General features: G+C 55.7%; 1 protein-coding gene across 1 annotated transcript; it reads left to right on the forward strand.

The window, feature by feature from the left end:
- The first annotated feature begins 4,375 nt into the window (after positions 1-4,375).
- LOC134497514 (GTPase IMAP family member 1-like) lies at positions 4,376-8,664 on the forward strand. Its single transcript, XM_063303202.1, has 3 exons — positions 4,376-4,529; positions 5,060-5,174; positions 7,630-8,664. Exons 2-3 carry the CDS (start codon positions 5,066-5,068, stop codon positions 8,400-8,402), a joined length of 882 nt encoding a protein of 293 aa, XP_063159272.1. The 5' UTR covers positions 4,376-4,529; positions 5,060-5,065; the 3' UTR covers positions 8,403-8,664.
- Positions 8,665-14,983: the final 6,319 nt, after the last annotated feature.

A 14,983-nucleotide genomic window follows, 5' to 3' on the forward strand; every position in this document is an offset into this window, starting at 1 on the left:
TGCAAGGGCCTCGGTGGCCTCCTCCTTGCACCCAGTTTTGGATGCCTTCTTCTTCAAATCATACCCTATCCCACTTGGCCCCGGGCTGCAGCACCCAGTTTGTACCACCAGCAAGTTGGAAGCAGCCACTGAGCCCATCTAGTCCAGCCCCCTGTGAGAGCAGCAATCCCTGAGTCCCTTACATGGAATGATGTTAACATAGAGTAAAGGAAAGAAATTCCTAATATGGAATGAGGTTAAGGTGGAGGTTGGGTAACGGAGCAGCAGATTGTCTGTTTGTTTGTTTGTTTGTTCGATTTCTATAGCTGCCCATCTCAGCAAGTGACTCTGGGCGGCTTAGTTCAAACATCTGCAGCAGATGCTTTTGCTTCCAGTGAAGGGGAGCCCAAAGATCTCTTGGTCCTGAGCTCCCCTCTCAAACTGCTTGGACAATTAAGAAGCTTTTATCCCTTTCTCTGAAAAACTGAGTGGGGAGGAGGCACCTGCATCAGACTGCAAACAGGACACTGTGATGGGAATTGCCGGGAGGAGCAGATTAACAGAATCTCCTGGAACACAGACTGACAGAGCATTAATTTAAGAAGTTTCTTAATTGGACAATTAAGAAACTTCTTAAAATTAAGTCAGTTATTCTGTGTCCTGCACTCCAGAGTAAGAAAGTTCCAGCCTGGGAGATGCCCTGACAGCCCTCCTCATTCTTCTCTTCCCTTCCCTTCCCTTCTCTTCTCAAGGCTCCCATGCCCAGTTCCTTCTGCTCCGTCCCCAAAGCTATTGCCAGCCCCTGGACCTTCTTTGCTGCCCTTCTCTGCCCTGTTCTGGTTTCTAATCATGAGGACGCACTCTTTAAGATGGGGTCTGCCCCTGTGCAGGCCAGAGAAACCACCCCCCACAGTTTGGAAACGAGCCTTCTGTGGAGGCAGACTAGCGTGACACTGGCCTTTCAGGTACCCCATCGCGCTCCTCACTCACGGAATCAGCAACACATTTAGGATACCAACAGAGGAGGATCTGCAGCTCAGGGTTGGGCTGTGGACTCCAGGTGGAGGATACTCGCAGGACTAGCAATGCATTCACACAGTGTGCTGAGGCGGATTATTCGTGACCTTGGATAGTTTTGTTCAGGCTAGCTCATATGCGCAAACCCAGAACATGGGTTTGCGTGGCGTATTGTGAGAATGCTCTGTCAGTCTGTGTTCCAGGAGATTCTGTTAATCTGCTCCTCCCGGCAATTCCCATCACAGCGTCCTGTTTGCAGTCTGATGCAGGTGCCTCCTCCCCGCTCGGTTTTTCAGAGAAAGGGAGAAAAGTCCTATTTTTCTTTGAACAGAGACGTTCCTGGCATCAGCAGAAACTTGGGCAGCATCCAAGAGGCCATCACAGGAGACCGGCAGAAGTCGCCTGGGGTCTCTCTCTGGGAAGGGTAGCCCACTCAGAAGCTCTCTTCTGGAGGAGGGCTGACTATTGTGCTGTAGCTTGAAAGCTGGGGAGGCCTCTCTCGGGGGCCCAGCAGTGAGAGGGGATCTCTAGAGGGTTTTTTTTTTTTTTTAGATTTTGTATCCCACCTTTATTATTTTTATAAATAACTCAAGGTGGGGAACATCCCTAATACTCCTTCCTCCTCCTCTTTTCCCAACAACCACCCTGTGACGTAGGTTGGGCTGAGAGAGAGCGACTGGCCCAAAGTCACCCAGCCGGCTTTCGTGACTCAGGCAGGACTAGAACTCACAGGCTCCCAGTTTCTAGCCTGGTGTGTTCACCACTAGACCAAACCGCCTTTTCCAAGCCCAGCCCCTCCAGTTATCAGACCTAAACTCTCCAGGGCCTTAAAGGTTAGCATCCACATCAAATATTGGCAACAACGTCAGAGTATGATATGATCCTGCTATTACACAGAGGTCAGCAGCCTAGTTGACTTGATTTCCATGTGATGCTGTTGGATTGCACCAACAGCGGGGATCAAGGAGAACTTCTGGATGGGAGATCTTTTTGCAGGAGGTCAGTCTCATCTGGAAGAGGCTTAGCCTCAGTCGATAAATCTCAATGGATTTGATACCAGTTTTTTCATCCTGAAGTGGTTTTCAAGATTATCAGCCACATTCTTGGAGTTAGATGACAAGGCGGAGTTATGCTGGATACCACCAGCCCTCCCCGAGCTCTGAGCAGCCTCATGCAACGTTCTCGTGACAGCATCCAAGCGCACGGGGGCAAGCTGGAGCCTTGTGGGATGCCATAGCCCAGCCTGAAGTGCCATTTGTGGTCCCTGGAACCACTTTTTCGACATGCCCTGAGAGGCAGGGCCAGAGTATCTGCATAAGAGTTCTTTCCAGACCACTGTTAGAATTTTTTTATATTTCCTTACCAGGTTATTTCTGAGCCAGGATCAAAATAACAGGCAGTTGCAAGAAATTAAGTCCTTTATTTTTCACCCAAGAGCAAAAGCAATGACATCAAGCTGTTAGGTGGGCGATCACGCAGGACCCCCTCCTGACAGCACGTTATATACCTTCCATCCAACTCCTCCTTCAGAATCCCACCCCTTATTCAGTCACCCATGATCCACCTTAGCCTCATTCCATATTAGGGACTTCCTTCCACCCTTGCTAGGGCGCGTTGACCATTATTAAACAACGCCTTTCCTCCGGAGAAGCTATCCTTGGGAAGTACACCTGATCTTGTTTCTGTGCACACAGCTCTCGATCAAGGCCTGTCGGCCTCTGAGAAAGGAACGGGAAGAAAGTAAACAGAACTCTTCTAGGAAATACAACGTGGTTTCAGGGCCATAATACAAGTGCAAATGTTTCTAACGTATGAATACGACATATAAAATATATGAAAATGAAATATATTCGTATTTAAGTTCTGTATATGTAAAAACTTCTATCACCAGACCCCCGAGGGAGATTGTCCCTAAGCCTGCAGGAAGTTCAGCAGGAGAACCAAGCTCCACCGAGACAGCCCAACCAGTTTTGTAGTCTGATTGCACACCAATCAATCCAGAGTTGCCGGAGTGATTGTCATCATCATGGTCAGGAAAAAAAAATGGGCCTATGATTTTCCTGTCCTTGGAATCTGAAGTTACTGTTTCTGGAGCCTGCCTGGGATCTCGTTGTCTGGGGGAGGCTCTCAACACTGCTGGCTCTTCCCCGTTGACCAGGGTGGGCATGGGCATGGCTCGGACACAGCAGTTCATCAGTATGTGGGCGATGGGTTCTGCTCTTTCCCACCAGCTGTTTTTCGGGGGTGTGGAACCAAGAAGGCAGGCCGGTCAACAGGCTGGGTTCTGGCTGGCTGGCTGGAGCAAAATCCACCCCACGCAGGACTGGGTTTGTCTCTCTGGGGTTGCGTTCAGCGCAGGGAGCAGCTGGCTAAATCGGGGCCAAGGGCTCTTCGGGGGTTGATCCAGTGGCTCGGGGGCTCCCCGCCTTTGGGCCCACCAGGAGGGCACCAGCAGGCGCCTTTCTTGCAGCTGGCCGGGCTAAGAGGCGCAAGATCTCTGCTAACAGGAAGGAACTTGAGGCAGTGAATTGGGGGGGGGGCATACGTGGGACATCCTACAAGGTGGGGGGTGTATGGCTTGAAAGCCCCCCCATCGGAGAAGGGTTTGGTGGTCAGGGAAGAAGCTGAGCTGAGCTGCCTTAGAAGGGCAGAAGCAGTTCTGGCGGCATCCGAAGAGGCTTTGCGTGGAAGGCCCGGGAGGCCCCGATTCACAAGGGCGAGGCCCCAGCCGGGGTCTGGGCGCCCCTCGCCGGAGGGATAGCGGAGGGTCCAGAAGAGGGCAAAAAGGCGCTGCAGGGCGTGGAGGACGCGCCCGTGCGGACGGGCCGAGGGACCGGGGCCGCTGAGCGCGGCGGGGAGGCGGGACGGCCGGGCTCGAGGCGCGCAGCGGCGATGGCCGGGGCCGCTGCTCCTGGAGACAGAAGCCAGGACCGGAAACCAGGGCCGGAGCCGCAGCTCCCCGGGTCTCCTTGGAGCGCAAGGAAGTCGCTTCCTACGACCCGCGCAGGAGGGGCGCAGTCTTCCTGACAAGGCTGGGGTACCAGTTGCAGGGAAGAAGGGCAGGAGAGGACATGGCCCCATCTTGCCACCCCCTCCCTGGCTTCCGGCTGACCAACGAGAGAAATAGAAGTCCGGCAGGGCCCCTCCAGCCCAGACGCGCGACGCGCGGTGGGGCTCCGTTCTCTGCCCTTCGGCGGGAGAAAACCGGCGAGGCGGCGTTCCTCAGCGCTCGTTGAGCCCGGCCCTTATACCGAGCGGGGGGATGGGCCACGGCTGCCCCCCTGCCCGCCTCAGGGAGGCGGTGAGAAAACAGTGGGCGGGGCGCGGAATGGAACGGGGCGGTCGCGCCCGCACTTTCCCTTCGCTTTCTCTTTCCGGGCGAGGACAGGTCCTTCTGCCGCTGCTCGCCTCTGCCCGGCCGGGAAAAAGAGCGGGCGGCCTCCCGGGGCGCAACAGCTGCTGATCCGGCGGGGCGCGGCGAGGTCCGCGACCGAGGCGGCGCTCGGCGCGCGGGTTCTTCCGCAGCAGCGCAGGTGAGGGGGCCGCGCGGGCGGGAGGGGGCGGAGGCCCTCGGGTGTCGTTGCAGGGAGAGACCCCCTCCAGCTCTGCCAAGGCCCCCCCCCGTCCCCCTCCGGCCGGGCTGAGCTCTCTGCCCATCCCGCCGGCCTCCCTCCGACCTCCCCGGGCCAAGGGGGCGGAAGTGGCTTTGCTCCGGGCGGCGCGAGGGGAAGGCGCCGCCCTCCATGCCAGCGGGGCCCGTTGGGGACACTCCGAACTTGTTTCCCTCCCCGCCCTCACTCTTCTTCCTCCCTCCCTAATTTATTTGCTCCCCTTGGCTCATTCACAGCGTCTAAGCCCCTTCCTTAGCTGGGGGTAATCAGAGCAGCTGGTGAGCCGTGCCGTGCCCTGGCTTATCATGGTGGGCAACCAGGCTTCGGTTTCTGGGCACGAGGGCGATGGCAGCAGGCTTTCTGCCCCATAGGACTTCCCAAGGCTGCTGGGTGGAAACTGCGGTGCATAGTTGAGAATCGTGCCTAACCCGTGTTTATTTCCACTCTCTTAGGGCACCATGGAGGGGAGCAGCCTTGGCAAGCAACAAGGCCATGCCGTTCTGGAGGTCCCGGGCCGTTCTGGAGGTCCCGGGCCATCGGGGGTCCAGCCCGGCAGCCCCTTGGAGGGTGAGCTGACGCCTGTTCAGAGGAAGAGCTGCGCTGGGTTGGTCCAGCCTGGACCCCATCCCCACCCCTGAACACGTGCCCCCACCCTCCCTGAGTGGCAGGAAAGTGGGCTGTGCTGCCCAAGGCTGGTTTCTTCCCGCTTCCATTCCCGGTCCCTCCCAGTCCCCTGCCTGCCCTCCAAGGGGCTGGGGGAGCCTGGCAGCTTTTGTTCTCTGGAGGCTGACCTTGGACAGGGTCTGGGTTGGGGGAAGCACCAGGATAGCCAAGGGAGGCAGGTGACCTCGCTCAGCTGGGGGGAAAGGCAGGCAAGGTCCTGGGGGACGGCAAGATGAAGGGTTTGCCAAGGGGTGCTCCTGCCGGGGGTCGGGGCCTTAGATTGCCCCCGCCTTCAATACCCGTTTCAGGTTTAATCCCACTCTGCCCCCAACAGAAGAATTTGGGAGCCTTTTTTAGAAAGAAAAGTAGCTTGGGAAAACCTGCTTATACAACCTGATGTGCACTGGACACTTGACCAGCCCTTGGTCTGGGGAAAGGGAGAACCAAGGTCCAGCTGTTTGAATTTCCCCACCGGAGACAAAGGATTCCCCAATCCTGCTCCTGATCTGGATTATAGCTGAGGTTCCCCCATCCCTGTATCCCGCTCTTGAAGCAGGTTAGGTGCTGCCTGGAACCGAAGTCAGAACCAAGCCCAGGATGAGACCCCTGGCTTCTATCCAGTTGCAGCTTGCGTGAGGAATGCTCCCCTCTGTCCTCAGGGAGAGCGGTGGCTGGAGCACAGGAAGGGGAAGAGCCGTTGCAAGGAGTGGTGGCGGAAAGCCCAGGTACCCCTCGTCTGTTCTTGCTTCTGCAGTTGTGGGGGCCTCCCGGTGTCACGCCTGTGTGCCCCCATCAGCTCCAGCTGCATGCAGATGAGCACAGAAGCGAGCAGCCTCCCCCACCCCTTTGAGAGGGAGCTGCTCTCCACCTGCACGTTGAGGGTCTTCCTCTCCACCACCACCCCCCGCCTGCAATGGGGACCTCGTGTTTATGCCTCGTAAGGCACAAACAGAAACTGTGATCAGGCCTGAGAAACAGTCACACGTAGTCCTTGCTTACTGACTGCCTCATTTAACAACAGTTTGAAGTTACAGCGGTTTAAAAAAACCGCCTTGTGACCAATCCTGGCATTTATGGCCATCAAAGCATCCCACAGTCACATGGTCTCCATTCAGGTGCTTCACAACCGACACACATTTATGACCGTCGCAGTGTCCCCGGGTCATGTGATCACCATTTGCAAGCTTCACTACCTGCTTCCCACAAGCAGAATTAATGGAGAATGCAGAAGTGAAAGTCTCCGTCATGTGACGTCTCGCTTAACGACCACAGTGGTTCCCTTAATAATGGAAGCAGAAGCCAGGTCATAAGTCTGGTGCGGTCACATGATTTCTCGCTTAGCAACAGAGTTGCCAGTCCCAATGGCAGTTGGGTAAGTGAGGACTACCTGTACATGTTCCATCACCTTCCCCCAGCATAGCTAGCCCTGTTGGGTGGTGTCTGGCTGAGGAAGGCACCACAGTTGCTCATTCTAGTGCGACTGAAGGTCTGACAGGTTTGCCCCCCCCGACCACGCGGAAGCCCGCTTGCAAACTGTTTGCGAGCAGGCAGGAGGGCCAGATGCGGCTGGTCCCCTTGCAACCTCGTCTCCGTATCCTGGCCCCCAACCCCATGAGCCGGGTCCAGGTCATCCTCACACCACTCTTTGCCAGCAGCCGCAGCCTCTTCTGGCTCAGGCTCAGCTTGGCTCGGGGCTGGACGTTCAGACATCGGGGGTGGGGAGCTGAAACAGAGCTGGAAGGGCTGCTGGGATCCAGGTTGTCCTCTGAAACCAGGGGGCATTTTCACCCCTTTGGGCATCGTTGTGGTATCAGCGGAGCTGTGGAGTTTTGCTAAATTGGGCTTGGGGTGATGTTAAGGGAATCTGCATGACTGAGCGGATGAATTTCTGCTGGGGGACCCCCTCCCTCCATTTTCTGTTGAATACAATATTCCCAGGATACACACAGACATTCTGCTCTCTTGCTCTGCTTGGGCTCCACCTTCCTGGGTAACATGCAGGTCCTTTTCTTTAAAAGGTTAACTCATGATCGAGAGAATAACCTGGAGGTGACCAGGCTCACGTGAATAGCACTCCCGGGTTCCTCCAGGCTAGCAGGATCTTGCCCTGCATTTATTAATTTATTTACTTCTATACCACCGAACTCCCAGCAACTCTGGGTGATTCACAGGAAAACATCATTGAACCACTTCAGGGCAGAGGTGATTCTGATGCAGAATCAGAAATTGTTTTCTAAAATTGCCATTTACAACCTGCTCAATGATGCACTGCCATATTGGATTGTAGCCATCTTTTTCTTCCTGTACATGTTGGAAGTTTCCTGATCGCTTTCTGTAACATTGCCTCCAAAACTCACAGGGGAGGACCCTGAACTCCGGCTGATCCTGGTCGGGAAGACTGGAGGCGGGAAGAGCGCCACGGGCAACACCATCCTCGGCCGCAGCGAATTCAAGTCCATCTTGGGGGCAAAGACGACAACCCTGAGGTGCCAAAGAGGGCAGGGAAGCTGGCGTGGCATGAAGGTTTCCATGGTCGACACGCCAGCCATTTTTGATTCTGGAGACTTCAATGAGATGGTGCGACGTGAGATCATGGCTTGCATTGAGCTCTCCCGGCCTGGCCCCCACGCCCTGATTTTCATGACCCAGGTGGGGCGCTTCACCGCGGAAGACGTGGCAGCCGCAAAGCACGTCCAGGATATCTTCGGGGCAGAGTCTGCCCGGCACACGATCATCCTCTTCACCTGCAAGGAGGACCTAGGAGGGGACCCCCTGCAGAAGTACCTCCGAGAGTCCGACAACGCGGCTCTGCGGGCCCTGATCCGGCAGTGTGGGCAGCGCATCTGTGGGTTTAACAACAAGGCCGGGGGGGCCGAGCGGGAGGGGCAGGTCTCTGAGCTGATGGGGATGGTGCAGGGGATCGTTTCGGGGAATGGGAGCTCCTACATCAATGAGCTGTACTTGGATCCCAACTTGCTAGATGCCAAAGTCAGATCTTTCCTGGCCGAGAACAAAAGAATCAGGAATCGGGCAGCACCAAGACTTTGGAGTTCCATAGGCTATTTGGTATGTTTTGGGTTGCTTTGCTTTTGGGAGACAGTGTTTATCATCTTTGTTACCCTTTCTTCATGAGTTCTTCCAAACTTTTCAGAGGTAGGGGACGATTCTGTATGCATATGTAATGGTCTGTGGGAATGACCTGGGGAGACAGGTGGAAAAGCTACAGAACAGACAATGGTCAGATGAGGGGCAGCTGAGCCTGCAGCAGGAATGGGGGTATGGCGAACTTCTCTGAAGGGATCCTCCCTTGTTTCTTGGACTTGAAAGGTGGGTGGGGGGAGAGATGTTTCAGACTTGCAAGATTCTGTTAACGGAACCTCACAATAAAGATAGATCTAGTAACGTCTGAGTGTGCTTCTTGTCTGGGCTACCTCAAAGGGCTGACTGTGTGAGAGAGCAAGAGAAAAAGGGAGGGCAGCCCCCAGTTCTGCATCTTCCCTCCTCCAGTGTCATTCCTGCAGTCTTTTCAATTCTTTGCATGTTTAGTCAATCCACTGCTCTCCACAGAGATTCCTGCCAAGTTGGTGGGATGGGGTTACACCCTGGCATTGTATTTCAGGATATTGTGAGGATTTGTCCTGATCATGGTGAACTCATGAGGAAGGAGCACGTAGTGCCCTGGGAAAGAAATGGTTCCCTTACTTACTGAGTCCCAGTATGTCAGCATCTTTCTAGTGTTCTGGGATTGCAATGTCAGCCAGTGGGGCCCCTGGCCTTGGGGAACGCTGGTTGGAGAGGGGCCTGTGGACGGTCAGAAAGAACACACACCCTTGTCTCATGGCAGCAAGCGTGGCAAGCAGAACAAACCACACAGGAAGAGGATGCAGATTGTGTGAAAGTGAGGATGCATTCAGCAACCCTGCACACTATCTCAGTAATTTCAACTGTTTTATAGTGGGGGATAATGCTGTGGTGTTATGATTTAACTGGACAAAGCTGTTAAAGCCCTGATTTTATTATGTTTGCTTATCCATCCATCCATCCATCCATGCATCCATCCATCCAATTTATATGGCTGCCTATCTGGCCATAGATGGTTAAAAGCACATCAACACAACACACTGCCTATTCAGTCCCAAATCCATTATATTTTATCTCTGTGTATCTGGCAATTCCCACAACAGAAATAATAATAATAATAATAATAATAATAATAATAACAACAACAACCTCTTGAGCTCAAACTTACATCCTGACTCCCACACCTGGGAATATAACCGGGCTTTAAGGCTTTCCAAAATGCCAGCCAGTTTGGGGCAAGACGTTCGGGGGAGGTGTTCACAGGGCGAGGTGTGCCACAGGGCAGGCACTACGACAGAAAAGGCCCGCTCTCTATGTCAAGTGACCGCCTTTAACCGAGGGGTGTGTAGCATCTCTTGTTAGACGCTGCAGGACAGGTAAAAACAATCGGAGGCAGGCCCAGAAGCGATTTGCCCTGTGCTAGAAAGGCTCTATAGCTGGAAACCAGCACCTTGAATTGCACCCGGAAGCACCCCGAGGCCCTGGGGCTCATGAAGCAGAGGGGCAACGGGCATACACAGATGTGCCCATAACTGCCCACGCTACTGCATTTCAGGCCAGTTGCAGCTTCCAGGTGGTCTTCCAGGACAGCCTGTCAACTATTGCAGCAATCCGTTTGGGAGACGACTAAGGAATGGGTGACCGTGAGCAGCACCTCCCAATCCAAGAAAGGGTGTAATTGGGGCATGCAATGAAGTCATGCAAAAGCCTTCTGTGCTTGAGCCACTCGTTCTGTGGAGTTGCACGTCTGGGAGAGCCCATATTGCACACTGCTTCTGTGGCGGGTAGCATGACCCCATCCAGAACTGCAGGTGGAAGATCGCTGGAACCAGGAGGCCCTAAAACCCAAACCCTGAGGGACCCTGCAGAGAATGGGCCATGGACTACCCCTCTCCTTGCCCAGCGCTGACCAGAACTGATCCTGGAGGGAGGAGAATCAAGACGACCACCCTGTGCCCCCACGCCCAACTTCTGAAGCCCATCCAGAAGGATCTCCCACCCCCAGCCCATTCCCACCCAAGGTCATCCACAGATGCAATCAGTGCTGCTTTGATCCTGTCCCCAAGTCTGAAGCCTGCCTGGAAGGGCTCCAGATAAAGCACTTCCTTCAGGTTCCGCTGCGTGACCACTTTCGGAACAGCCTTCCTGAAAAAGGGAATGTGGGAGGCAGGATAAAAATCATCCAACACGGAAGGGTCCAGCACTGGCTTCTTGAGGAGGGAACAAACCACCAACTGCTTGAGCACAGGTGGGACTACTCCCTCCCTCAGGGATGAATTAACCATGCTGGACACTTCCTTGGCTAACCAGAAGGGGCATGGATCTAATGCACAGGTGGCCACACTCGCAGTCCCGAAAACCCTGTCCGCTTCCTTAGGACCTACAGGCTCAAACTCATCCCAGATAACTGAGCCAGGCTGGGCCTCAGTCAACTCCTCAATGCCAGAGTCCAACCTGGAGCGAACCCAGGAGCCTTTATTCAGCAGATGCCTATCATGCTCCTCATGGGGGCCCTGCAACTGAACCCCCGTCTCCAGCTTCCTGGGGGGGTGGGGGGTGGCAGAGATCAGGTCCCTTTAAACTGGGCTGCTATCTGTAGACACAGTAAGCACAGAGACATGCCGGCTTTTTGCTGTCCTTACCACAAGGTAGACCCAAGTACTGGCTCCAGCTCACGTTCAATCAGGTTCAGCTCCCATTGTCCTCCAGCAGCACTCTAGGCCAGTGTTTCTCAACCTTGGCAACTTGAAGATGTGTGGAATTCAACTCCCAGAATTCCCCAGCCAGCCAGCCTTCCCCAAAGAGAGGGAGAGTGGGGAGCGCCCTTCGGAGCCAAGGCCCTGCCTCAAAGGCCAGAGGCGGTATGCCCAGCCCAGGCTCCCTCCCACCCGCTGGACCCTTTACCTAAGCAAGCCACACCCAACCTGGCCGGACCCGAATCCTGGTTTCCTGGGGGGGCCCTGCGGGAACCTCCAGGAGAGGAGAGGCCCTTCAGGCCATTCGAGGCCCTGACACTTGGTTGGAATGTCCTACCTGAGAGCAAGCTTTCCACCCCACTAGAAACCCCATTTAGGTGAAGCTATTTCGTCTATCAAAGGCTGTCATTTGCCTCATGACAAATGTGGCCGAACAGCTCTCAGGCACAGCAGTTAACAGTCAGCAGGGATCTACTTTGCAGGGCTGGCAGTACAAATACCAGATTTGTTCACAAAACTGAGGAAAAAAGCTGTGAGCTGGGGGGAAAAAGCAGACAGGGTCTTATATTTCTCTCCCCCCGCTTTTTTCCCCCCAGCACTTTCTTCTGACATTGGGGACCCCAACCAGAGAGACATAAATGGCTCCGGAGGATTGAACATTGTGGAGGAGGGGGTGGGAAGGTTCAGCCCCTTTTTCCAGGACCCTTTTGCTGAAGATCCAAATCAGGCCCTCAAGGAGCCCCCCACAGCCCCTTTCACTGTAATTTTTCTCCACTTTTGCCCACTGAAGTCAATAGCCCAGTAAACAGGAGTCTGTGGCGAACCTCAGATATGGATTTTCTAGAATTGTCAAGTTGGAAGGAACTAGAGAGGTCATCTAGTCCAATGCCCTGCTTGATACAGGATGGACTAGAGCAGTGTTTCTCTTAAGATGTGTGGACTTCAGCAACTCCCAGAATTCCCCAGCCAGCGTGCCTGGACTTCAACTCCCAGGATTCCTCATGCTGGCTAGGGACTTCTGGGAGTTGGGGTCCACGTCATCTTAAAGTTGCTGGGGTTGAGGAACACTGGACTAGCACAGCTGGCACGGATGACGCCCAGCCACTACTTGAAGATCTCCAGCGAAGGAGAAGTCCCCCACCACCCTCTCTCCTCCACTGGCCGGGGGAGGGGTGCGGTGGTGGCAGGTGTGGCTTGGACAGCCTCAGTCAGCACTGGGGAGGCAGCCTCTGCCCTGCTATGGCAGTTGGCAGGGAGCTTTCCAACAGAAAGGCCAGCTTCTTTTCCACTGGGCTTTCTCTTGAGGGACCCGCCAGGCAAAACTGGCCAACTGACAAGACCTCAGGGGTTTGCACATGGCGTGCAAAACCCCCCACCCTAGAAGTATGCTGTGCAAACACAGCCTAAAGCTCTCCCAGACAATTGAAAGAGTTAGCATTGTGAATGAGGAATCACCGGTGCCATGCAGCCTTAGGAGGCAACCAGAACTCAACTTGGGTAAGTCACTCAGCAGACAGCTGAGCAACGTCAGCCAGGGTTAGCTCTGCCCGAGAGGCAGACACCCCGTTGGCTGAATCCCTCCGCCCCTGGAAGCACCAGAGTAAGGAACAGAAGGGAAGGCAAACATTTTATTCAACGAAGAAAGAGGCTCAAGCCGCTGGCAGAGAATTAAGGTGCATTGTCGCCCAAGCATGGCCATTTGCATCAGGCGTCCCCCTGGCACCCCCAAAGCAGGCCCGACCCCACCCTGGCACTTTGCGGCACCCATGGAAGGAGGGGCGCTCAGATTCCTAGGAGTCTGTGTAGGTCCTCTTTGCAGCAAGGGGCTGTGTGAAGGTCTTGAGCAGCAGAGGATGGGGGGGGACTGCCAGGGAGAAGTGGGGAGCCTGGTGGGGCCTTGTAGAGATGGAGAGAGCAGGAAACAGACCCCCCAGAACAACCCTTTACTTGCAGTGAAACGCCAGAAGAGATGCTTCCACCCAACGCTATACTCCAAGAGGACAGTTCCCACAGAAGAAGAAATAGAGCTCGGGGCTGAACTGCGGAGCCCTCAGTCAAGGACTCTGCAGGACAGTTCCCAGCTGCCCAGTTTTGGAGAACTGGCCCAGCAACTACCAGTGGCATCACCCAGGTGCTACCTTTGGGGGTAGCAGGGAAAGGCCACGCCAGGTCCTCACCAGTTCTGCAAGGGAGAAATGGCAGCCTGCCATTTCCAAGGCTGCCATACTAAACTCAAGGGGGCTGTTCCCTTGTGGCCTTGGCTCCTCTGCCTGGCCCAGCTGACTGCCTTAAGACAAGGTGTTCCCTCCCACCAGAGTGGAGGCTGCCCCCCTCTCAACTTCAGTGCAGAAATCAAGGAGGGCAGTGTTTCATGGGCAAGGAGCTGGGAGGGCTAAAGGCAAGAAGACAGCATGGCACTCAGACACCCACAGCTGGGGCCAGGGAGGAAGGGAGGGAGGCCAGTTTCTGGGGTGCCAAAATCTAAAGCAGGGTGGCTACTCACAGCTGCCACATGGCCTCTCTGCATCCTAGATGGCACTGCCAGGATTTAGCAGCAAACTGGCCAATTTTGGGGTTGGAGAGAAGGGCTTCCTGGCAGCAACAAAGCAAGGGGAGTCCCAGAGGTCACCCACCCCCAACCCCACACCAGAACACCTCAGCTGAGCCAAAAAATCTTGGACAGATGACCCTTTGCAGCCCAGGGAGTTGCTCACCCCAGGCCCAAAGCCTTAAACATTCCCTCTGGGAAAATCAGCAGGAAACGCTTGCAGCTCATTCCTTGGCAGCTTCCTGCTGAAATTCCGCAGTGCAATTTCTCAGGGCCACAGAAATGGGGGGGGGGGGTGAGCTGCCCAGCCCTTGTCCAGCATCAGCCCCACCCCAGGTCTTCTCTTACCCCTCAGTGAGAACTTTCCGTACCGCAGCTGCGCACCACAGACAGACCCGTCTGCAAGGCGGACCCCTCCCCCCCAATCAGGATTTCCCACCACTGGGGTCCCCGGGTGCTCAAACACCCCCCTTTGCGTGCCAGGAAGTGGCACATCATCTTGGCACTTCAATCTCACCTCGTGGGCATCGATGGGAAAAGCAGCCAGGACGGGGTGGGGTGGGGGGCTGGGGGGCTCTGCTCCCACCGGGTCAGAAAACTGGGGGAGAAGCAGCAACCCAGCTCTGCCTTTGGGCGACCGTCACCCACCAGGCCCAGCTCAGCCAGGCGCGCTTAAAAGCCCCTGAAAGAGGCTGCTGAACGCGGCAACAGGCAATTTTAAGTTTTGCAACAGAGAAACGGAAGGGACAGACAAGCCCACAAAGCGGTGGAGACGGGCCGAGGCCAGGAGGGAAAAGCAGAGGCCGGGCTGGACAGCAGAGGGAGGCCGACAGGGGCAGGGAGGCCTCTCCCACAGGCAGGACACGCGAGGGCCGGGCTCTCGGGTGCAGCTCCTCGGTCCTGGCAAGAGCTTCCCTCCCACCCAAGGTTCTTCCCCGTTTCCAGGGCCGCTGATCTTCAGAGACAACCCGCCGGATCCAAGCTGCCCCCCCCCCCCCGCCTTCAGGGCAGCGCACCAGCAATGCGTCGAGGGCAGCTGGGGAGGAAACCTCTCAGTGAGCGGCCCAGCTCCTGCACGGCTCTCTCTCCTCCAAGAGGGCTTCCTGCACAGCTACCACCGCATTCCTCAGCAGATTCCTGGGGATCGTGTGATTTGGTTGCCCAAAGATGCCGGGCTGCTCCGCCCTTCTCCGGGATGCAGCTGCCAACTGAAGCGTTCTACGGTCAGCGGCACATCGCAAGCCCCTCGGCTCGCGCAAAGCCTGGTGGGCCCAAGCCTGCAGGAAACGACAGGGGAGCGGCTTCCGAGGAGGTCAGCCGCCGTAAAGCTCTGGGGCGGCTGGCCCAACAGCTGCCCCACTCCCCCTTCTCTGGGCCCTGGTGTCTTT

This window comes from Candoia aspera, chromosome 4, assembly GCF_035149785.1.
Source record: "Candoia aspera isolate rCanAsp1 chromosome 4, rCanAsp1.hap2, whole genome shotgun sequence".
Lineage (NCBI taxonomy): Eukaryota > Metazoa > Chordata > Lepidosauria > Squamata > Boidae > Candoia > Candoia aspera.